We start from the raw sequence: 24,252 nt of genomic DNA, 5'->3' as shown, positions 1-24,252 counted from the left end.
ACAAAGGTCCTCTGTGTAGATGGTGCTCTAATATGAAGAGTAGCAGAAAGAAGTACAGAGATGAGACCTAGTGGGAAGTGGTGTCCATGGTCAGGGGAAAACAGTCAAGGGGAACCTGCCAGCAGAGCTGAGGAGGAATAAACTGCTCCTGTTTATAAACACTTTTTCTGTCATCACTTGTTTTCAGATAATAAAGTGATGTAGGAAATTACAAACATATGTGTGTGATGAGAACAAAGACCCACACATTGCATGTTTTGCTGTCTCATTAGGCATGTGGGTTGAAACCATCTCCCTCTCAAATTTTCAGGTCATCATGGCTTATGCTTAGCAACTTCCAGAAGAGGCCATTTTATGATCTTTTTAACATATCAAGTGTCACAGTCTTTGACAAGATTCAGGTTCTAATAAGATATGGTCTTACATATTACCCTTCAAGACGAAATTCTCCATTCACAGCGAGATTAAATAAAGAGTTATGTCAAATTTTTCTTCTCTAGCATGGCAACTCTAAGATCTATAAAACAGTTATTTTTATCAAATGTAAAATAAAGAATATATTTGTTTATTACAGAAAAATCGAAACAAGAGAGTTTTGGAGGAACAACTCAAAAGCAAAAGTTAAATCTCCCATTCCAAAAGTGAGAAAGAAGTCTACAAAATGGTGGAAACAGAAACAAGGGGGTATATTTCTACACCATAAATAATTTGAAATATGCATTTTAGGGTTTGCCTAAAATTAAGGTGTCTAATTTTACAAATGTCTTGGATTCTGTAGTATATGACTTTTTAATCTTCATAGGCTCATGAATTATGTTATCTACAGGAATTTATCTTAAAACCAGATATTTGTCATCCAAGATGAAGAGCTCTTTAGCCTTAATTTTTCCAGCATGTATTATATGCAGAAGTTGTCAGTTGTTCCAACTACATTGTTAAGAATAAACGTTACTTTATGGTTAATTTGCATTTGTCATATCCTCTGAATGTGGAAATGATGAGTAATCCATATGGGATTGATATGATCTATGAACTATGTTTATTACTAATATAGTCACAAATTCTATCATTGCTTAGACAATTGCATAAACTGGAGAAGGTATATTTAAAGAGTTGTCGGGAGTAATTTACATGAGGACTTTTTTAAGCTAGAGAATGAAGAGGTGACTCTGTGCTGATACAATAACTGACTTCGCAAAGGTAAAATCCACATCACTAGAGAAAGTGAATCAGCTGCCTGGCATTGAAGTTTTGCTCCCTTTAGGGTTTAGTCATTGGTTTCATTTTTGAGGTCCCTGACTTATTTGTTCAGTAGTATAGAATAAACATATATATTTGCTATAAATTACAATATTTGATATGAATTTTGTTTGAATCACTCATCAAAGAACCACTAGACAGAAAACTCTGAGAATCACAATGTTAAATTTTCTCATGTTTAAATTAATAGTATATTTCCCTTCAGAAAATTCAGTAGAAACATAAGTTGAAATTTTATCTATGGCTGGAAGCTTAAATGATTGAATGACTTGTTAAAACCAATGTCCACATTCCAGTATAGAATTAAACAAACAGAAATTGATTTGATGTTGGAATTGGAGCCCTGAGGCCTCTCTTTAGAAAGAGGGATTCTTCTTATTTCCTTATGTATAGGTTTATTTCTGTAGTTATTTTGGAAAAACTAACAACATCGTTTACATGAACTAATGCTATGACTTAAGCACTGTTCTTAGAATTCATAACTTACATTTTTAATTTAATAATGTCTCACTTATTCCAGTTTCTGAAAGGATAGGAAAATCATTTTTTTTTAGTTTACAATTTACAAAAGGAAAAACTTTGCCATATAAGAAGATGGGGTTTTGGAAGTACTCTTCTCTGTTCTTGAAAGAAATGAGAGTCAGCATGTCACTATTGCTCTTTGACATAGAGACGCTGTCTGCTTTGTTCCTCCTTATTTCTGACTCCTGCAAAGCCATCACAGCACAGTGGGATGAACACCACTGTAATGATAAGAGTTTCAATAGGCACTTTAGTGGAATTAAGAAAAATCACACGCTCTTCCACTGTGACGCCACATAGCTATCTTCATCCTAGGTTGTCATGCCAGTGAATTGCATTAAATAGGCCTGAGCTCGTCTCAGTGTGTTTCTGAAATAACAAAACAAAACAAGTACATATTATAGGATTTACCTTGTGTCTACAGAATAAACCAAAATGACAATATGATAAATAGAGCAACTTGTTAGAAACCAGATAATCAAAAAAGTCTTGTCCTGAAAAAATCTGGGAGTGTGTGTGTTTGTGTTTGTGTGTGTGTGTGTGTGTGTGTGTATGAGTGTATATCTGTGTGTGTGTGTGTGTTTTATTTGTGTTATTTTTGTCAAACTTTCTTCTCTAGATGTGTATCAGCCTTTCCTTCTCTCCTAGGTAACATTGTCGGGGTTGTGACTCTCTTCTTCTCCAAACATGTCTGCCAAGACCTTAAAGCGGGGTCCCCAGTCTGATAGATAGTCATAGTCCTGGTCGGCTTCTGTGGTGAGAGACTCTATAGAGCTCAGTGACTCTGCCACTGACCCATTCCCCTCATAAGCATAAGTGGCCAAGGAATCATATGGGGGTGCAGCTGGATCTGCATCATTTTCCTGCAGCCTTTGGTGAATAAAATCTCTTATGTCTGTGTTGTCTTCCACTTGTGGTTTCTGACGAGGTAAACAGAGGGAGTCTGGTTTTATATCTCTGCGAATTTTGTTTTCTTCGATCACCTTGGGGTTTCTCAAAGCCCCGATGTCAAAGGCCTGGGTGTCCTCCTCCCCACCTCCTTCATCATCATAATGGATGACATTGTCCCTGATGTCTTCTTTAGAGCTCATAAGGGTGTCTTTCTTCCTCTGCCTCCTCAGTGCTACATACAGCACAACAATCACTACGAAAACAAAAATCACAACTTGGTTAAAACATCACATATGTCATTTCATCTCTCAGTAAATGCAACAGAAGATAAGGGATAGCTGCGATAGTGTTATAGTGTATTCATAGGTACATGAATATAATGAAAATGTCATGTATAGGATTATAAATCATCTAATGGAAACTTCACATTGATATGTTAAATACCAGGAAATCACAGAAATGCTATTAATATTACCAAATATGTTTCCATTTGTATTTTAATTGTTTGGCCACAGAAAAGGTAGCAACAAAAATAGTAAAAAGAGCAAATGTGCCTTGATACTATGTAGATGTTTGAGTTGATACAAAAATACATGGGTATTTCATTGTAAAGTAACATTTAAATATCTTTCATTGGTAACAATAATAATCTTGGCAAAAAATACATTTCTGTAAAATAGTAAAAAATGGTAATAAAATCTATAAGAGAAAGAGAGAGGGAGGACGGGAGAGAGGGGGGAACTAAATGAAAGAAAAAATACAGCTAATTAACTGTGCAAGGTTAGAAAAACAGACTCCATCAAATAGGGTTAGAAGCCAGCTAAAACAAACACTGACCCGACTTATTTCTATTGTTTATTCTTAGTCCATAAAAAAAACTAAATAGTGTATAAAAATATATGTATTTCTAAAGAGAATCTAATAGAAGATAATAAATGCAAACAGTCCTGTTTAAAAAGTAAACATGGGCGTTAATGGTATCTCCAATAGTAGAAGTGACAGTGGCTATTCAGGAAGAGTCATGGTAGATGAGCACCCTACAAGTGTCTTTTATGATACTGGTGATAGAACAGTTTTCTTTTTTTCTTCATGAACCAAAGGAGATCATTGAAAATATTCAGAACATTCTGAGAAAACACACAATTATTCTCGGGTTCAATTAGCATCTGATCATAGAATAGAATGGGTACAGTTTAGATTAAGGAGATTGACAAATAAAAAATAAATGTGAATAAATTCTGACTTGAGAATTCTATTTGAATATACATTTTGAGATTTGTAACACTAGTAATATCATATCAGAGATTTTTTTTATTATGAGAATATAAATAATATTTTGCTCATGTAACCAAGTTATCTACACACAATTAATATCTATACTGTTCAAACTGGTCTAGTATTCAATTTTTATGCCACCATAGATATTTGACTTATGGAGTAATATACACTGCTTTACTTACTGCTAATCATATTTCTGATAAGGATTAAAATTCATATTATTAGAATGCTTTAGATGATGTCTATGCATTCTTAAGCTCAATGATCAACTAAATATCTCCATCTATTTCCTTTAAAATTTAAGAAATAACCAGCATTGTAATATATATGTATATATGTATATATATATACATATATACACACATACATACATATATATAATATGTATATATATATTATTTACATATTTATTTATCATAGAGAATTCCATGTTAGAGTCAGTTTTAAAGATGATGATTATTTGTGACTTAATTACTGATGATGTGAGATGTAAAATACCAAATAGAAATGTGTTTAATACAAGCAGATATTAAATGACCAGTAACTCTCTAGCCGGCTTAGTAACCAAAAGTTATAAAGAATGTAAACTGAGGAAGGGTAAAGGGATTGGTAGAGACAGAGAGATCAATGTGTAAACCAACCTAAGAGTATGACAATGCATAGTAGGATTGCAATCAAGGCTCCAGTGCTCAGTCCTACAGGTAGAAAAATGGCTTCCACATTGCAAGACAGGATGGTCCCATCAGAGTCACATCTACAAACACGAATAGTCACTGTACTCGTGCTGCTCTGGACAGGGTAAGTGCTGTCTTCGATCACAATAGGAAGGAAATACAATTCTTGCTGCCTGCGGCTGTAGCCCTGTCTCCGGGTTTCGATTCCAGCTGTGTTATCTGCAAAACAGGACATTTAGTTTAACATAGCTATGGCGAGTTTCACTTCATTTTAAATTGGTATCTGCTAAGCAGTCGGAGGCTCGTTTAGAATCAGTACCATGCATTCTTATTTGTTATGGCATCATGAATAGTGTCCAAGTATGATCAGATGTAATTAAAATAGTACTCGAGGAAAGAAAAGCATCTTGGGGGTGTGGATTAAAGTGTTCTTTCAGAACAAGTATTAAAAAAGAAATATGCACAAGATGTTGGGTTGTCTCTTTTTAATGATATCAAAATAGAACTGAGTGAAAAAAATATCTAGGAGTGTTATAATTCTAAATCCTAAAAAATATCAAAGATTTACAAGTAGAATATGATGAATATCTTTTTGAACTATTTATTTAGAACTGATAAATAAAATATATGAAAATACTTGATGATTGAAATGATTGATATCCCTACTGAGAATCTGCAATCTTTATTTCTTCTTCTGCCTTACATATAGGCACACATACACACTCATACAGAAAATACTTACATCCATTTACATAAATAGACATGCTCTTGCACACTACACTTACATCCCTATTCCTAATGTGTAATGTATGCACACATATATTAAATTCCCATCACTAGACACTTTCCCACTTCTACAGATATAAACATCCAGAATCCCATAACTCCCACACCCAATGCTTTGTACTGTTTACTTATTTTCATTACAGAAACAACCCTTTAGGATGAAGGAAAATATCAAGATTGCATCACCATTAGTGATCTCCACTAATAGATTAAGTGGAGATGAATATTTGAGCGGATGACAGACTTAGGGAAATTAGGACTGACTCAAGATATTTAAAACCCAATGATTCTCTCCATTAGGTTGAAAAAACAGAACCTCCTATTGTCAGAGATTATAAATTGAGTGCCAATCATTAAAACAAGAGAAATAGAAAATATAGCATTCTTTGAACAGATAGAGTGATTTCATTCATTATAGCTCAATTTCTATGAAAAACATTACCCAAAATTATATGTTTTTAATTATTGCTAATGATGACTGACTAAGCTAAATTTCTTATGGAAAAAGGTGGTTCATGAAACAACAATTCCATACTTAAAATGTTTCAATAAACTGAACATATTTTTAAAATGTAATTTATAATAAATAAAGGATCACAGAAAATTATGTAGAGATTTTCAAATTCCATTTTCTGTTTCTGGATATTGATTTTGAATTCATTAAGAGTTTTACTTTACTCCAGAAAAATGTATCATATCAGATATTCATTATATATTTTTACATAATATAATTATTTAGAGGAGATGAATGTTGAAAGTCACAGATAATTGCGTACATACATGCACTATGTGAAATGGTGATTTTTTATCCTGTGTAGGGATTTAACCATCGAGTTAGTTATTCAAGATTAAGATTTTGAACTTTGATTGTTTTTCATTAAAATCATGCAATTATAGGAAAAACCGCTATGTTATTTTCCTTCTGTCACAGAATGTTAATTGTGACAGCCACTATTGTAGTGTTAAATAAATACACAGATAATTTGGATTACCCTCAGTGATATATAAAAACTACAAACATAATCGAGTTATACTGCTGCCTCAATTATGCAACGGTTTCTTTTTTTTTTTAAGTTGGGTATTTTCTTTATTTACATTCCAAATGTTGTCCTCTTTTTGGGTTTTCCCTCTGGAATCACCATATCCTTTCCCCAGCCTCTATGAGAGCGTTTGCCCACCCACACCCTCCCTCCCATCTCCCTACACTGGCATTCCCCTACACTGGGTTTTTGAGCCTTCACAGTGCCTAGGGCCTCTCCTCTCCTTGATGCCTTATACGGCCATACTATGGTACATATGTTGCTGGAACCATGGATTCCTCCGTGTGTTCTCTTTTGTTGGTGGTCTCTGGGAGCTCTGGATGGGTCTGGTGAATTGACATTGTTGTTCTTCCTGTGGGGTTGCAAACCACAACAGCTCCTTTAGTCCTTTTTATAACTCCTCCATTCGGGACCCCTTTCTCAGTCCGATGGTTGCTTGAAAGTGTCTGCCTTTATATTTCTCAGACTCGGGCAGAGCCTCTTAGGAAACCGCTATATGAGGCACCTGTGAGCATGCACTTTTTGGCATCAACAATATTGTCTGTGTTTGGACACTGGGTATGTGATGGATCCCTGCAGTCTCTGGATGGCCCTTCCTTCTGTCGCTGCTCCAAACTTTGTCTCTCTATTTCCTCCTGTGAATATTTTGGTCCCCATTTTAAAATGGACTGAAGCATCCCCTCTTTGGTCTTCCAACTTCTTGAGCTTCATGTAGTCTGTGGATTTTATCTTAGGTAATCCGAATTTTTGTGCTATTATCTAGTTATCAGTGAATGCATTTTGTGTCTGGGTTACCTCACTCAGGATGATATTTTCTGGTTCCATCCATTTCCTTAAGAATTTTATAAAATTGTTTTTAATAGCTGAATAGTACTCCAATGTCCAAATGTATCTCATTTTCCATATATGTTCCTCTGTTGAAGGACATCTGGGTTCTTTACAGCTTCTGGCTATTTATTTTACAAACAAGGCTGCTATGGACTTGGTGCAGCATGTGTCTTTTCTATATGTTGGAGCATCTTTTGTGTTTATGCCTAGGAGTGGTATAGCTGGGTCCTCAGATAGTACTATGTCCAATTTTCTGAGTAATTGCCAGACTGATTTCCAAATACCAGCTTGCAATCTGACCAACAATAGAGGTGTACTTCTTTCTCCACATCCTTGCCAGCATCTGCTGTCACCTGAGTTTTTGATCTTAGCCAATATAACTGGTGTGAGGTAGAATATGAGCTGTTTTGATTTGCATAAAAATGTTTCAAATAGCTTGTAAATAGGCTGACATCATGGTTAGGTATCCATTGCTGGTTTTTTCTTTTCTTTCTTTCTTTTTTCTTTCTTTTTTTTTTTTTTTTCATTGCTGTCAAAAGACCTCAAGACCTAAGGCAATTCATAGAAGACAGAGATAAAGTAGATCTTCAGGTGGTAAGAATCATGGCCAATCTAATGGGCAGCATGACAGCAGGCAGGCAGGTATGACCCTGAGCCACAGCTGAAAATTTACATCTTGATTTACAAGCAGGAAACAGACCAAGTTGCCTTGTATTGACATGGGCTTTTGATATCTCTTAGTAGGCACCAGAGATACATCTCTTCCATTGTATTGACATGGGCTTTTGATACCTCTCAGTAGGCACCAGAGATACATCTCTTCCATTGTATTGACATGGGCTTTTGATACCTCTCAGTAGGCAGCAGAGATACATCTCTTCCATCAAGTTTATATCTCTTAATGTTCCTAGCATTGCCAGAAACTTTTGACCAAATATTCAAACATGTCGGTCTGTGGGAAAATTCACATCCAATCTACCATAGCCTCCATTTGCTTGCACTGGAGTACTTTTTATATTTTTTTATCTAAATACTGACCATTTATACTTAGCAAAATATTATTATTTTCATGATGGAGATCATGTAGTTATGCTATATTTAAATAAATATTTTTTGTCATTTTAATTTACAATCATTTGTCAGATCTCACTGTAGGGGGGGACCAACCCACTTGTGTTTGTTGGTGAGAAAGATCGATACTCAGGCTTTCTTCTCTCTAGTGATTGCAAAAATAGGTTTTCTCCAGACATCCTTCAATTTTGGTTCGATGTTACCATCAACAAGAGGTCACTATATTATTTCATTTGTTTTAATAACAAACACATTAGTAATTCAGTTTTTTCATCATATATTATATTGGATATTTAAAACTTATTACACTTTATATAGGTACATAGAGTACATTGACATACAAAGTCACAACACTATGTCAGTAAAACTTAATACAAATCTGACTTAGGAATTATTTGGCTTACACTTCTAAGTTCATTATGGTAGAAAAGTATATCCAGACAAGCATTCCATTATTACTTATAAGAAAGTGCCTAATACATTTGAAAATCCATTCAAATTTTTCTTAAAAGATTTGTTTAAGGGAAGTTAATATGGAGTTTCTGATCAGACTTAAGCCAGGATAAGTTGAGCTTTACATTTGATAAGGGTACTACATCATTTGTAATCATCAATCATCTCTTTTCTCTTTTAGAAAGAGAGTATTGAATTAAGAGAAACACCAACACTTTTAATCCTATATATGTTTCTGTGCTCATTTGTATATTAGCAGATATGGTAATATTAGATACAGTGGTATAGATGGCAAAATATTATTGTGGAAGTCACATGACAGACTGGCAACAGTTGTGGCTAAAGTTATCTTTACAGAAAGCTTTAGACATTGTCTCAAAGGCTCTGCTTATGATTTCAATGCCAATGCTCTGAAACCATCTTTACTTAGGATAATGTGTCAGCTGTCACCATGGAAATAATGAATGGGAATAAAAATCCCGTTCATTCTAATTCAACTGCCCAATTCATAAACTTGAGCTGTTTGTTGCTAAATTAATACAGAATTAATTTCTATGTATAAGAAATGTGTTTACCATTATACTGCTATAGCCACACTTGATTTCCAGAAAGAGTTTTATTTGCTTTATCTTTTAAAGGCCTGGTACTTTTTATAATGAACACAGACTATATTGCATGAAAATCATTATATATTAATTAACTTGCTTCTCTTTAAAATTTCTGTATTCCTTATATATAGATTTCTATATCTGGGGAAACTGCTTTTAGGAAAAACACTGATTCCTCTCCCTATGTCCTTTGATAAAACTACATAAGAGGTTAATCTGAAAGTGGACATACTTACTTCTGAAATCATGAACTGTAAAATTTGGTTTGATGACAGCCTCTGGTGCTAATCTAAAGGAGAATTGCTGCCCAGCAGGTGACAGATCTCGGTCTACAGCACCAACTATCTGAATTATCTGCAACAAAGTTCAGATTGAACTTGAAGTCAGTCATCAATTTCACAGGGCACCTTACACATCTGGCTAATAAGTTTACTTAATAATGAATGCAAATAAACAGAAAGGACAATTTAAATCAATACTAGTGACCCAACTCTTTACACATACCTTTTGTAAGCAATTTTCTAAGCATTTACAAGAAATAATGCCCACTACAATTAGAGGATATAGGCTAATATGAAATCAATATCTGTGTAACCTAAAAGCTTACCAGTATTGAAAATTCTAGCAAAATAAAATTAAAAAGTATTTGCTTGCAAATTACATTCAGTGAAATAAATACTTTGTAGACTATACATGAAATTCTTACTAAAAACAAGAAGTTTGGCTATCTCTGTGTTCTTCCAAAACCAAAATTAAAGAGCAAGTACATTTGTGAAATTAGATATATATTAAAATAGTAAAAATAAAGACAGTAATACATACTCACTTGAGTTGATACCTCCACCCCTGGTATTTAGAATAGTATAACGTGTGTTTCAATACTCCTTGGATAGGAAAATACATTTATATTTTAAAATGTCTCAAATGTAGCCCTGAGAAGTGTTATATCATTGTTAAATCTAAGTACTTCCATATTTGCCCCTCAAATTTAAACAAAAAATTAATTTTGGAATTCTTTCCCATAAAAATTGCATTTGACTTCAAATATTAGGAGGCATAGTAAATATTTTATATAGGAACTCTATGCCAGAAAATATGTTAGAAAGTATGTGGGGCAATAGCCAAGAGTGTGGAAATGGGCCAAGCATATAAATTAAATGGAAATAACTACAATAATGACTTAGAAATTCCAGAAAAGACAATGGTCTTAGGATATAAAGTATATATAATAAGACTTTAAGAATGATGACACAAATACTACTTTTTGTTATATTATTTCTGGTTATAATCCAATCCCATTGCAGTGAATTTACCTTACTACATAGATACAAACACATAGACACATATAAAAGATGTATACATAGGTAAATAATGGATAGATTGCTGATGATAGATAGATAGATAGATGAATAAATAAATAGATAGATAGATAGATGATAAATAGATATTGATAATGAGGTGTTAAATATCAACATTAGTAGCATGAAAAATTAAAAAAAATAATATTTGGTAAGAATTTGTACCACAGAGTTTGTTTATTTGTCTCATACAATAATTTGTGGTTATATTTCTATAACATAATATTTATAGGAGTTACATCATGGAATTTAACAGTTTAGCAAGTATCACCCTCACAACTGTGATTTTTCTTATTGAGTGTCACCTTGACTATGTATGCTATTAACTAAAACCATACTAAATGGCTACATCTGCAAGGGCATTTTTTGACTCAATTGTTTGAGAAAGGGAACCCCTATCTGCATCTTTTGAGGAGGGAACATCCACCTTTATTCTGAGCTACATCTTTTGCCTGGCAACCTCAAAAAAATAAATTTAAAAATATTATAAAAAGAAATATTTCAGTAAAGATTCATCTCTACTGCTCCTGGGCATATATCCAAAAGCTTCTCCACCTAACCACAAGGACACGTGTTTCACTGTGATCATAGCAGACTTGTTCTTAATAACCAGAAACTGGAAGCAACCTAGATGGTCCATATCTTTGATCTGCCATGACTGTGTTTTCCTTTTACCTTCTCAACATTTGCTTTGTCAAGTATATCTTGTGTAGATAAGGAAGCAATTGATTTCTGCCTGCTTGCCTTTGCTCTTATTTGTAAGTTAATTACTTCATTGACAGTAGAGCCTATTACTTCAGGAATTCTATATAGATTGAAGTTCACCAGAGACACCCAGCCTTATGGACTGAACAACTACTATATTCTTGAACATTCCTTTTGTAGGCAACCATTGTTGGACTATATGGATTAAAACCTAAAAGATATTCTATTAAATGTCATATACAAATATAATCCTTTAATTTATCCTGTTCTCCTTGATAAACCTAATATATTCATTCTCTGAAAAATAAGATTTACAATATTCAGATTTATAGCAATGTTCTTGAGTCACTCTATTGTATCCTTAAACATTTTGTATTACTTAACAATCACTATACAGTGGTTAACTTTTGAGGTATGTTGTTGCTTCAAATTAATGCTAGCCAACACCATAAAAATCAAACATATTTAAAATCTATGGATGTAATTTACATATAAGAAAGGCAGCCTAGCATGCAGAAGCCTAAAACTTGAATTTCATTACCTCACATAACGAGCATGGTGACATATATATTATAGATATATAATACAGGAGTGGAAGCAAGAGCATTGGAACTTCAAAGTCATTTTGAGCTACATAGTAAGTTCAAGGCCAGTTGTATATACATGAGATCCCGAAAATGTATTTGTTTTACAGAGTTGAAGGAGGTGTACATAAACCTAGCATCATTTACATTTAGTGTTATGAAGATATATTAAGCAAGAAAATATCAATATGCATATGTACTCATGTCTGGACTTAAACATAAAACATAACATAGAGAGGTCATTAAGCACACTTATTTAGCAATATTGAAAACATACCTGTCCTGGTTTGGCATTTTCACACACAGCTGTCTCATATGGCACAGATATTTCTGGAGGAAATTCATTGACATCTAGGACATTAATTAGTACATTAACTTTGCTAGTTAATAATGGGTTACCTGTTTAAAAAATAAAAAAGATAAACAATTATTACAAAACATGGCTATTGCTTCCCTGAAAGCCATATTTCTTTTTTTTTCCTGTATGTATTTTTCTTTTTATTTTTTAAACGACTTTATTTTACAAAACAAAGATAAATGTACATATTTAAAACATTTTTTGCTTAAAATTATACATTTTTGTCAGTACTGTTTTTTCAGATATTAAAATAATTTTTACATAAAACCATGTGAATATATTTTTTAGTCAGTACTTGAATTTTTCAAGGGCTTGACAGCATGCATTGAAAACCTAATAGTTACAATAAGCATAAAGTACATGCAAAACAAAACGCAACATGGAAATAGTCAAAGTCTTTTTGTTTTGTAAATATATATATTTTTTTGTTTTCTTTATTTCTTGGACTTCATACAGTCTGTGAGTTGTTTCTGGGGGAGTGCCAGCCTCTGGGGTTAGCAACCCACTATCAGTGACTGCATATTATGTCCTTTTGTGACTGGGTTATCTCACTCAGGTTGATATTCTCTAGATGCAGCCATTTTCTTAAGAATTTGGTTAAGTCATTGTTTCTGGTGGCTGAGTAGTATTCCATTGTGTATATGTACCACAATTTTTCTATCCATTCATCTTCTGAAGGACATCTGGGTTCCTTCCAGCTTCTGGCTATTATAAATAGAGACACTATGAACATTGTGGTGCATATATCTTTGTTGTGTATTAAAGTGTCTCTGGGGTATATGCCCAGAAGTGGAATAGCTGGGTCTTCAGGTAGTACTATATCCAATTTTCTGAGGTATCGCCAGACAGATTTCCAGAGTGGTTGTATTAGCTTGCAACCCCACCAACAGTGGAGAAGTGTTCCTCTTTCTCCGCAGCCTCGCCAGCATCTGCTGTCATCTGAGTTTTGGATCTTGGCCAATCTGACTGGTGTGAGGTGGAATCTCAGGGTTGTTTTGATTTGCATTTCCCTGATGGCTAAGGATGTTGAGCACTTCCTCAGGAGTTTCTCGGCCATTCGGTGTTCCTCAACTGAGAACGTTTTGTTTAGCTCTGTACCCCATTTTTTAGTAGGGTTATTTGATTCTCTGGTGTCTAGCTTTTTGAGTTCCTTGTACACCTTGGATATTAGGCCTCTATCTGATGTGGTGTTTGTAAAGATCTTTTCCCATTCTGTTGGTTGCCATATTTCTTTTCAGTTACTTTTGATACAAAGTCAACATTCATCCTCTATTATAGGAAACTATAAGATATCAGCTGCAAAACTCCAAAGATAAATAAGAGGCATGTTTGCATAGCTATCAGTCCAGGAAAAGAAAATAAGATCAAGTAAGTGTCTCTACCTAACTGACTTGATCTGGGACAGGAAGAAATTTTGACCTAGTATGATTTAACAATCTATTCTGGATTAGTGAACTGTTGTTACCTTACCAATACTGACATTTATTTTGTTGTAAAACCATGGATTTTTTGTGTTGCACTAATATAGTCATAGAATATAATGTATAAAATATTTAAGATCTATAAGTAAATATGTCAAATTTGACTTGCTGACAACATTTGGAGCATAGACTTATGTAAAATAGAATTAAGAGATGCATTATGGAATGCTAAAAGTCATACTGTAATTATTTCTGGAGCAAAGAATAAGTAAACATTTGATAAGGACTCATTTATTTTCTCACTACAGGCTACTCCAATACAGCTAGAGCAAAAAGCCACTCTCTAATGCACATCACATTTTAATCCCAGCCAATAGATATTATTTACATTCCTATTATGTGTTTAAGGAAAAGACTGAAAATAAGTTATTAAAGTATGCAAGCATAATGCACAATAGTTTAAAAATATTGCTTTACATGATTTTACAAATAAATATAGTGCCTCAAATATTCAATGGTCTGATACAGAATACAGAGCTGAAAACAGCTAAGAATTAAATACAATTCCAGACCATTATAAAAAAACCAGTTATATCCCCCAAATTTTTATCCATTGATTAGAAAATTAAAATATTCTATAACATGAAGATTCCTAATACTAGGTGTAAATTTTCAAAAAAATGCACTCAAAATTTTAATTGCTGACTGATTCAGATAAGTCCAAACATCTTGGTGTCAAAATTCAGTATAATGTAAATGAAAAAGCTCTCTGCAGAAGTGAATGATATTTTACCAAATTTATGTATAAGAAATGGAATCTGTTAGCACATAGTCATGCAGTCACAAATAGCTAAACATTAAGTGGACTGAAATAGTCTATAAGATTGTTTTCAATTAGGGAAGGTTTATCAATAATATTGAAGAATTATTCAGAAACATAGACACGTTGTTTAATTGAAGCTTTTCAGTTGAGTTTTGACAATTTGAATCTTTTTAGCCCAGTACTAAACTCAGAGTTTTCATTTGAAACAGATTATATTACGTGTTTTCTCCTTGTATGCTCATGCTTAAATGAAACGTATTATACAAATATTGACTGACATTGGAATTTATTGTTAATCTTATTTTTAAACTATAAAATAACATGAGTAAATTTGTTTTCTCATGGCTTGTTATTTGTATAGCATAGGAACATATTGCATTCAATAAATAAGCAAATGTGAATATAATGTTCTAAAAATATCACCAACTATCATTATAAAATAGTGGCCTGTTACATAGTAGTGTTTGGTATCTACTGATAGATAGACTTGAACTCCTAAAACACCTTCTGCAGGTGTGTAGAAACACGAGTTTCTGATTGTATATAAAGGTCTAAAAATTGGTGGCAAACCTCTCTAAAACTCACAATTAGAAAGTAAAAGTACCAAGGCTTGAATAAAACTTTCTAGTACATTTTGAGTTATTACAGGTATGTAAAAACAATATTTCTACTTCAAAACTATTAGTGAACTAACCCATGAAGAAAAATATCAATAATATTCATGAAAAGTAACATACCAGTTCAAATCTTGAAGCAGATAGTATGAGGCTCAGACTCTTCCTATATTGTCTGAGTTCAAAGTACAAGACTTACACTTTACACATCTGATAGGCAAAGAGGAAATTTTCCTCAACAGAAGTGGTTTATTCTCTAAGATTAAGAGTTGGCAACTGGGACCGCATGAACTTGCAAAGTTCCTGTAAGGCTAAGGAAATTATCAAGAGGCTAAAAGGACAACCAACTGATTGGGAAAGAATCTTTTCCAATCCAACATCTGATAGAGGGAAGAATATTGAACATCTAATATTCAAGCACATACAAAGAACTTAAGAAGTTAGACTAAGTACTGACAAAAATATATTCATATAGTTTTATGCTAAAATGCTTTTTAAAATCTGTACATATATCTGTTATTTTTTAAATAATGTTGTAAGAGAAAAATAAGATAGACTTCAGAGAATCAAATAATCCTATTAAAATGGGGTACAGAGCTAAACAAAGAATTCTCAACTGAGGAAAACCAAATACCTGCGAAGTACCTAAAATATGTTAAATATTTTTTTAATTATTTTATTTTATTTTTTTGAACAACTTTATTTTAAAAAACAAAGATAAATGAACAAATTTTAAGCATTTTGCATAAAAGTATATGAATACATTTTTTTTTCAGTGCTTGGCTTTTTTTTCCAAAGGTTTGATAGTGTGCATTAAGGTCTTACTAGTTACAATGAGCATAAAGTACATTCAAAACAGGATGTAAACATTCTTAGTCATCAGGGAAATGCAAATCATAACAACCTTGAGATTCTACCTCATACAAGTCAGAATGGCTAAAATCAAAATTTCAGATGACAGCAGATGCTAGCAAAGATGTGGAAAAAAAGGAACACTACTCCATTGTTGGTGGACTGCAAGCTTGAACAAGCTTGAACAACCACTCTGAAAATCTGAGGCAGTTCCTCAGAAAATTGAACATAGTATTTGAAGACCCAGCTATTCCACTCCTGGGCATCTACCTAAAAGACGTTCCACATATTACAAAATCACATGCTCCACCATGTTGTTAGAAGCCTTATTTATAATAGACAGAAGCTGTAAAGCCCCCAGATGTCCTTCAACAGAGGAATGGATACAGAAAATGTGGTACATGTACACAATGGAGTACTACTCAGCTTATAGAAACAATGACTTTCCTAGGCAAAGGGATGGAACAAGAAGCTATCATCCTGAGTGAAGTAACCCAGTCACAAAAGAACACACATAATATGCAGTCACTGATAAGTGGATACTAGCCCCCCAAAAAACTCTGAACATACAAGGAATTATTGACAGATCTTATGAAGCTCAAAAGGAATAAAGACCAGAAGATTGATCATCTTCAGTCCTTCTTAGAAGGGAGAACAAAACATTCATGGGAGGAATTACAGGGACAAATGGAGGAGCAGGAATTGAAAAACAGATCTTTCAGAGACTGCCTTACCAGGGATCAACCTGTATGAAGCCACCAAACCCAAGCACTATTGCTGATGCCAAGAAGTGTTTACTGGCAGGAGCCAGATATGGATGCCTATCTGGAGGCTCTGCCAGAGTCATACAGATACAGTTGAAGAAACTTACAGCTAACCATCAGACTAAACACAGGGTCCCCAATGAAAGAGTTAGAGAAAGAACAGAAGGGGCTGAAAGGGTCTCCAACCCCATGGGATAAACATTATCGACTAACCAAACCCTCCAGAACTCCCAGGGCCCAATCAATGAGCACACATGGAGAGACCCATGGTTCTAGCTAGTCCCACATGTTTCAGATGGTAGCATTGTCTGGCATCAATGGGGGAAGAGGCCTTTGGTCAAGTGAAGTTTTGTTTTCACAGTGTAAGAGAATGCCAAGGTGCTGAGGTGGAGAGAGTGGTTGGGAGAGGAAGCACCTTCATGAAAGTAAGTTGAAGGAAGGATGGGTGGGAGTGGGGGCAAAGGGAATAGCATTTGTAATGTAAATAGAGAATATCCAATAAAATTTAATTTAAAAAAGATCATTTGAAGGTGAATTTACTTCTGTAGACACTGTTTTCTCACCTAACTATATTCATGACTGAAATTTACTTTCATAATCTATAAAAGAGGTCATTTAAATCAACAAGGCCAATTTTAATCTGCCAATTTTGATAAATTAATGTTTTATCTTTTAAAGTGTAGTTTAACAGTCATAGTCATAAAGAAATTGTGGAAAATAGCATAACCATTATCCTGTTATTAATAATCTTTTACCAAAGGGCATTTTTATTTTTCACATTTTAATTAAGATAAATATTTGTTGTGTGAATTTATCCTGTGCACTGTAGGATATCATGATTTTCCAAAATTAAATGTCACGTAAAATATCATTGATGATACCAGAAATAGTGGATGTTTAAAGGAAAAGAAAATTCAACAATTTTGTAGGATTGATTTTTGTAATAGGTCCATTGACTTTATTTTAATTCCTCTCTTTTTATTGTGTATGCTTAATTCATTATGATACAATACAAACTGCAAGTTATATTATGTACAAAGTACCAAAGCAGTAACATCTGCTTAAAAAATACACTACTCTAAACTAAATATGAAGTAGTTTTTCAGAGACTTTATTAGAGTAACAGATTTCTTTTATTTACATATACACTGTATTTGATTATGCTGAAAACATAAAGACTGTTTTTCTGAATCTTCATATCTGTATCTGGGACAACCATGTCAGAATTTGTTCATATCGAATTTATCATGATTTTTTAATGAAGACATTTGGTAGTAAAACTACACAGAATGCATAAAGTATTTGATGCTTATAAAACAATTTAAATTTAAATTTAGCCAATGAGCACTGATAGAGTCACAGCTTTTGTAAGAATCTTGAGAGGTGATATTTTAATATAAAAGATAATTTAGAATCCACTTAATGATAGAGTTTTCATTCTATTCTGCTAACTGCTAAATGGTACTGTAGATAGTAAGAAGAGATCAACTTAATCCACAGTTCACTTATGTAGAAACTCATAAGTTTATGACATAAAGTTTCTTGATGGTATAGCTCTAAAATCTGTAAATTGGAGAAATCTCCTATTATTAGATACAGATGATTTTTATAGAAGACCAAACACAAACCAATGTATGTATTTATTTAATATGTATTTATTTGGTTTTTGTTTACATGCTCATTTATTAAACTCATTCTTTTACATGTATGCACATTTACTAAAAGTAACTAAGATTTCTTTTATATGGCTGATACTGGGTAAACAATGACCACATTTGAGATTATTTCTAGGAAACAGACAGTATATCTGAAAATATTTGGAGAACTGTACATTTTTAGCAAACACAAAGCTTCCCGTATGAGCATATGCTGGACCTGCTGGGAATTTTTTATTAAACTATAATATCTGCTTTTGAATAACTATGAGAGTTAAAATATGATTTTTACTCTGTCCTGAAATAAAACTACAGTAAAATCAAAAATAAAACAATGATCTTCAATGCTACAAAACTGAATTACTCTAGTGCAAACAGAGTAAGTTATAATAACTGAAGAATGCAGGATTTATTTGGTTTTCTTTTTAGAAATATTCATATTATACTGCATTGAAGGTTACATACAGATCATAGTAGCTATATCAAATACAATGCTGTGATCAAATACAGGTGTTCTTCTTTCATTTTTGCTTCTTCAATTATGCATTTGCTCATGAAACAGGGGGGAGAGGTAAACTGACAGTTTTTAATATGCTTCCATAAAATTTACTAAATATGTTATAATAGATGATTTCATCTACTTCTTTCTCTTCTATCCTAACTCCCATTACTCTCAATGATATAGAGACAATGGATATTTGTGGAGGAGAAATTGGCACTTTCATAAATTTGAGTATTGAGTAGAGTAGGGTGAGGAAATCGCTTGCAGGTTTTCATGCAGTCTTGCAAATGGGGCTCTGTGGCAGCTGTCACAATCTCTCTGGACTTATGCTATTAGAAAAGGAACAGGTTTCTGCGTTTCCTTAGGAGACTACTCAGCTGTCATTCCAAAAATAAAAAACACCCCAGTAGGGACTCATTTAAGAGTATTAAATCCACAGAATTTCAATATACCATTGATTCTGCCCGTACCATACTTACTAACTTTACTTGCAATTATGGAGAAATTATATTGTGCCGTGTTCTCTCGGTCCAGTAATTCATTAGTGGCGACGGTTCCTTCTGTCCCATCTATTGTAAAGTAGCTGTCTCCATCACTCTTCCAATCTATGAAGTACCTGTATGTGGGAAGAAAAGATGCAGATGTGCAGTGATTACACATGAATCATAATGGCAGTGAGGGTAACTTGACACAGTTCCTTATTTTTTCACCCCATAGCTATTACCCACCTCGCAATAAAGAAGAATGTAAATGACAGCTTCTTTATTGCAAAGTCGGTATGCTCAAGGGGAAACTGGAAATAATGAAAGATTTAGTACTCTGGCTGTTCATATTATTTTAGGGTCTTGACACCTTGAAAGCTCAGCAGAGACGACAATTCTAAAGCTGACCATGGGTTTCCTTAACCTGATGAATATTAAAACCTTCTCAAGTAGTAAAAGAATTCCTTGGTGATAGCATTGGGAAAGATGAGGGATTGGGAGAGATGTCTGCAAATGGCTAAGGCAGGACATACTGGCAGTCTTTGTGTTTCTTTGAAAGGGGGAAAAATAACAGTATGGGAAACAAGTAAAAATGAACTCAAATTTGGGGATTCTACAAAATTAGTTCCCCCTGACTCATCATGTCTTTGTATTTTCTTAAATTATCTGACACTTTGGCAATAGTACCATAATACCACTTTCTTTGCATTACTTATAAGGAAAGTCGCAGATATCAGTAATAGAACAGAAATTTAATTCTCTTAAACACTCAAATACTGATAAATATTGGGGATAATAGGGATATTTTTGGTCACATTATCAAATTGATATTTAGTATTGGGGTCATTGTCTAGAGTCCTGAGCATGCTACAAAAATAATCTCACAATGAGCTAAATACAAACACGCACACACACATACAAGCTGAGAGAGAGACAGAGAGAGAGAGAGAGACAGAGAGAGAGAGAGAGAGAGAGAGAGAGAGAGAGAGAGAGAGAGAGAGAGAGAGAGAGAGAAGAAAGAGGAGAGTTGATGAGACAGGCGAGAGCAAGAAACAGGAAACGTTAAGAGCTAATACTGTTTCCATGATTATAAACATTAATTATTAATCTTCATACATGTCCAAGTTGAGGATTAATAATATTTATATACTGAGTGTGAAGAATTTATAGTTCAGAATATGAAATATGCCTGGGTTTATGAACCAGCTTAATAATAGTTGTCATATAACTATCATTATTTCATGTTTATAACTTGAGGTAGAATGTTGTGTAGGAAAGTGGCTGTGTTCCTTGGGAGACACAAGGTACAGTACACTTACAATAACCCTTTATACCCTAAGAAACCCGTAAAAGAGGGGTTAAAGTGAATGGTGTCTTTGCACATGGCCTTTTGACATTACCTTACCAGAAACTGGTAATTTTTCCCTTACTGCTTTATTTTAAACAGAAAGAGAGATATATTTACAGTTTTTAGAGGCATTTTGGCATAACATTATATGAATAATTTTGTCGGTACTTAATTCTTTTAGAGGTTTGATAGCATGCATAGAAATCCCACTAGTTACCATAAGCATGAAGTACATGTAGGACAGAATGTAACATGAAAACAGATTTCTTTTTGGGTATGGATTAAGCATAATGATCTGTGAATACCAAAAATTGCCACAAGGCTATTTCATCTTAGCTCTTGGATTAATAATGATTTGAGGTCCAGGTGTACCACACTCTGAATGGGTGCTATACATTTATTTTTTCCCTAAGAAGGACTGAGGTTTCTTTCTTTTATTTTTTTTTCTTTTTTCTTTTTCGCCTTTGTTTCTCTTGAGCTTCATATGACCTGTGAGTTGTTTCTGCAGTGTAAAGAGCTTTCTGGGGTTAGTATTCAATTATCAGTGAGTGCATATTATGTCTGTTCTTTTGTGACTGGGTTACCTCACTCAGGATGATATTCTCTAGATGCATCCATTTTCTTAAGAATTTCATAAAGTCATTGGTTCTGATAGCTGAGTAGTACTCCATTGTGTAAATATACCACAATTTTTGAATCCATTCACCTAGTGAAGGACATCTGGGTTCTTTCCATCTTCTGGCTATTATAAATAGGGCTGCTATGAAGATTGTGGTGCATGTGTCTTTGTTGTATGTTGGAGTGTCTCTGGGGTATATGCCCAGAAGTGGAATAACTGGGTCTTCAGGCAGTACAATGTCCAATTTTCTGAGGAACTGCCAGACTGATTTCCACAATGGTTGTAATTTTTAATAAAGAAAACTTAGAAATGTATATGTGTACCTACATATTATTTATGCATCAATAACATTAAGAAACTTTATATGAAACTGTAGTATTTCCTGTCATTGGCCTAGAGATATAATTCAGTTTGCCTTTATGAATGAAATATATGAACTTAATATATTAATATCTCCTAGTAATTGACCACCCAACCAGAAGAGGTAAGGATTGCAGCAAGTTATATGCTGTGATCTTCATCTATTTTTGATATCTTAGCTACTGGCTCATCATGTAACAAGATGTTAAAATCTTAGAATTTCAATGTAATGGCTTTTCCTGTAGGAAAATATTTTCTAAATACAAATGAAGTTACGGTGCATCTAAATATGAAGAAGCACTGAAATGTCTTTATTTTTATTCTTCCTGTGGCAAGCCCTTTTCTGAACAGAGAAATGTTTATTTTTATCTCAATATTCCTTTTATTAAGCCCACTATTCAAATAAGCATGCTTAATTTAAAAGGAAAATTTCAACATGTTAGTTTTATTAGCTATTTTTTGTCTGGCACTTTAGTTGTGGACTGTGCTCACTGAATAACAGAGGAGTGCCTACTACACACTAGACACCTTGCTAGAGGTAAGAAGATAAAATGGTATTCAGTGTTCACCACTGATGATTTGAAGAGACTTTTATCTCTAGATGATCTCCAAGTCTGATAGATGATCAGAGAAGGTCTTGCCTTAGTGCCAATGAAAAATAGCTTATTTAAAATCTAGTGGCTGAAAGAGAACAATTCCCTGCACCCGATGATTGGATAGCACTAGAAAGATGTGTAGAAATGATCCCAGGAGAGCCTGGCAATCACAGGCAAGAGCAATAGAGCCTATTTCAGGAAGCTATGTTAGACGGAGAAACCCTAGGAAAGAGCTACAGAAAAGTGATGCTCCTAGTTATTATCACAGAGGGATGATTGAGTGATTATCCCAGAAAGAAGATAAGTGATTTAGGTATTGAGTATCTTTACATATGGCAGTAAGGGGTTGAGTAAGTGACCCATTGTTGAGAGAATTGCTAAAGTACAGATTAAACATGGGCCACTTTGAAGGACATGGGTTAAATGCATCCAAACATGAAAACACTGGTAAATTATCTGCTCTCTGGAATCTTCTGAAAGAGAGAGTAGCCTGGACAGTAAGGCTGAATTTGATTAAGTGAGCTTTGAGTAGTGCTTAAGATAAGAAAAAGGCATGCTCTCTAAAGGGATGCATAAAGCATCCACAGGACCAAGGGTCTCTCCACCTACTGATGTCCAACAAGGCTCTCATCTGCTACATGTGCACCTGGAGCCATGGTTCCCTCTATGTGAACCCTTTGGTTGGCAATTTAGTTACTACTGAAAGCTTGGGGGGCAGGATCTGGTTGGTTGATAGTGGGTTTGCAAACCCCATAAACTCTTTCAGTTATTTCCCTAAGTTCTCCATTGGGTTCTCATGCTCAATCTGATGGTTGGCTGCAAGCATCCGTATCTGTATTTGTCAGAATCTGGCAGAATCTCTCAGGAGACAGCTATACAGGGCTCCTGTCAGCATGCACTTCTTGACAATAGCAATAGTGTCTGGGTTTGGTGACTGTATATGGGATGTATCCACAGGTGGGACACTCTCTGGATGACCTTTCCTTCAGTCTCAGCTCCACTCTTTGTCCTTGCATTTCCTTTAGACAGCAGCAATTCTGGATTAAAATTTTGAGAAGTGTTAGTGACCCCATCCCTCAACCAGGGGTTGTGCCTAACCTCTGGATATGATCTGTACAGGTTTTCTCTCTCCTTTGATGGGTATTTCAGCAAAGGCTATTGCCAATGGGTCCTGGAAGCTTTTCTGGCATCTGGGACTTTCTGATGGATACAATAAGTTCCCCATCCCCCATGGTTTCTTTGTTCAGTTTCTTTTCCCTCTGTACATCTCCCCCTGTCTCCTTTCATGCCTGATCCTGCCCAACTTTTCCCCCTCCCTCTTCTGCCTTGTTCCCAAGTCCCTCTCACATTTTATCTCCCAAACTTATTTTGTTTCCCTTCCTAAGTAGGACAGAAACATCCACAGTTTGGTTTCTTTATTATTATTATTATTATTATTATTATTATTATTATTATTATTATCATTATTATTATTATTATTATAGTTATTCTCTTTACTTGCCACTCACTGCCCCCTCTTCTGGTCATCTGTATGCCTCACCCCCTTCTCTGAGTGATTGTGGCCCCCTCCCTAGTTTCATACTTCAACAGAATTATTTGCATAGATACTGCTTCATGAAGCCACTGTATCTTGCTAAAAAAATTAGCATGCCTGCTGAATCTTTAAAAAAGTTAAAATAAATATTTAAAAAAATTAGAACATACTTTTACTTTTTCTCAACTTAAGCAGTTTATTAGTTTAAGTTAAATTAACATTTTTTTCATGTTCTGTTAGGTTTCTACTAATGCTACATCATCTAA

The 24,252-nt window shown here is 34.1% G+C and overlaps 1 protein-coding gene across 2 annotated transcripts in view; it reads right to left on the bottom strand.

Moving 5' to 3' along the window:
• Positions 1-2,426: 2,426 nt before the first annotated feature.
• The window catches only part of CDH12 (cadherin 12), a gene marked incomplete at both ends in the record, with an annotated part of 283,200 nt that continues 261,374 nt past the window's right edge, over positions 2,427-24,252 (bottom strand). For both annotated transcript variants that reach the window (XM_080933791.1, XM_080933792.1), the window contains 5 exons: positions 2,427-2,926; positions 4,593-4,844; positions 9,648-9,765; positions 12,336-12,457; positions 19,527-19,663. In XM_080933791.1, coding sequence (XP_080789917.1) covers positions 2,427-2,926; positions 4,593-4,844; positions 9,648-9,765; positions 12,336-12,457; positions 19,527-19,663 — 1,129 coding nt within the window. The remainder of the gene's footprint in view (positions 2,927-4,592; positions 4,845-9,647; positions 9,766-12,335; positions 12,458-19,526; positions 19,664-24,252) is intronic.

This window comes from Micromys minutus (assembly GCF_963924665.1).
Source record: "Micromys minutus genome assembly, chromosome: 20".
Taxonomy (NCBI): domain Eukaryota; kingdom Metazoa; phylum Chordata; class Mammalia; order Rodentia; family Muridae; genus Micromys; species Micromys minutus.
The sequence above is the reverse complement of the archived record's forward strand: the minus strand, read 5'-3'. Positions and strand labels throughout refer to the sequence as shown.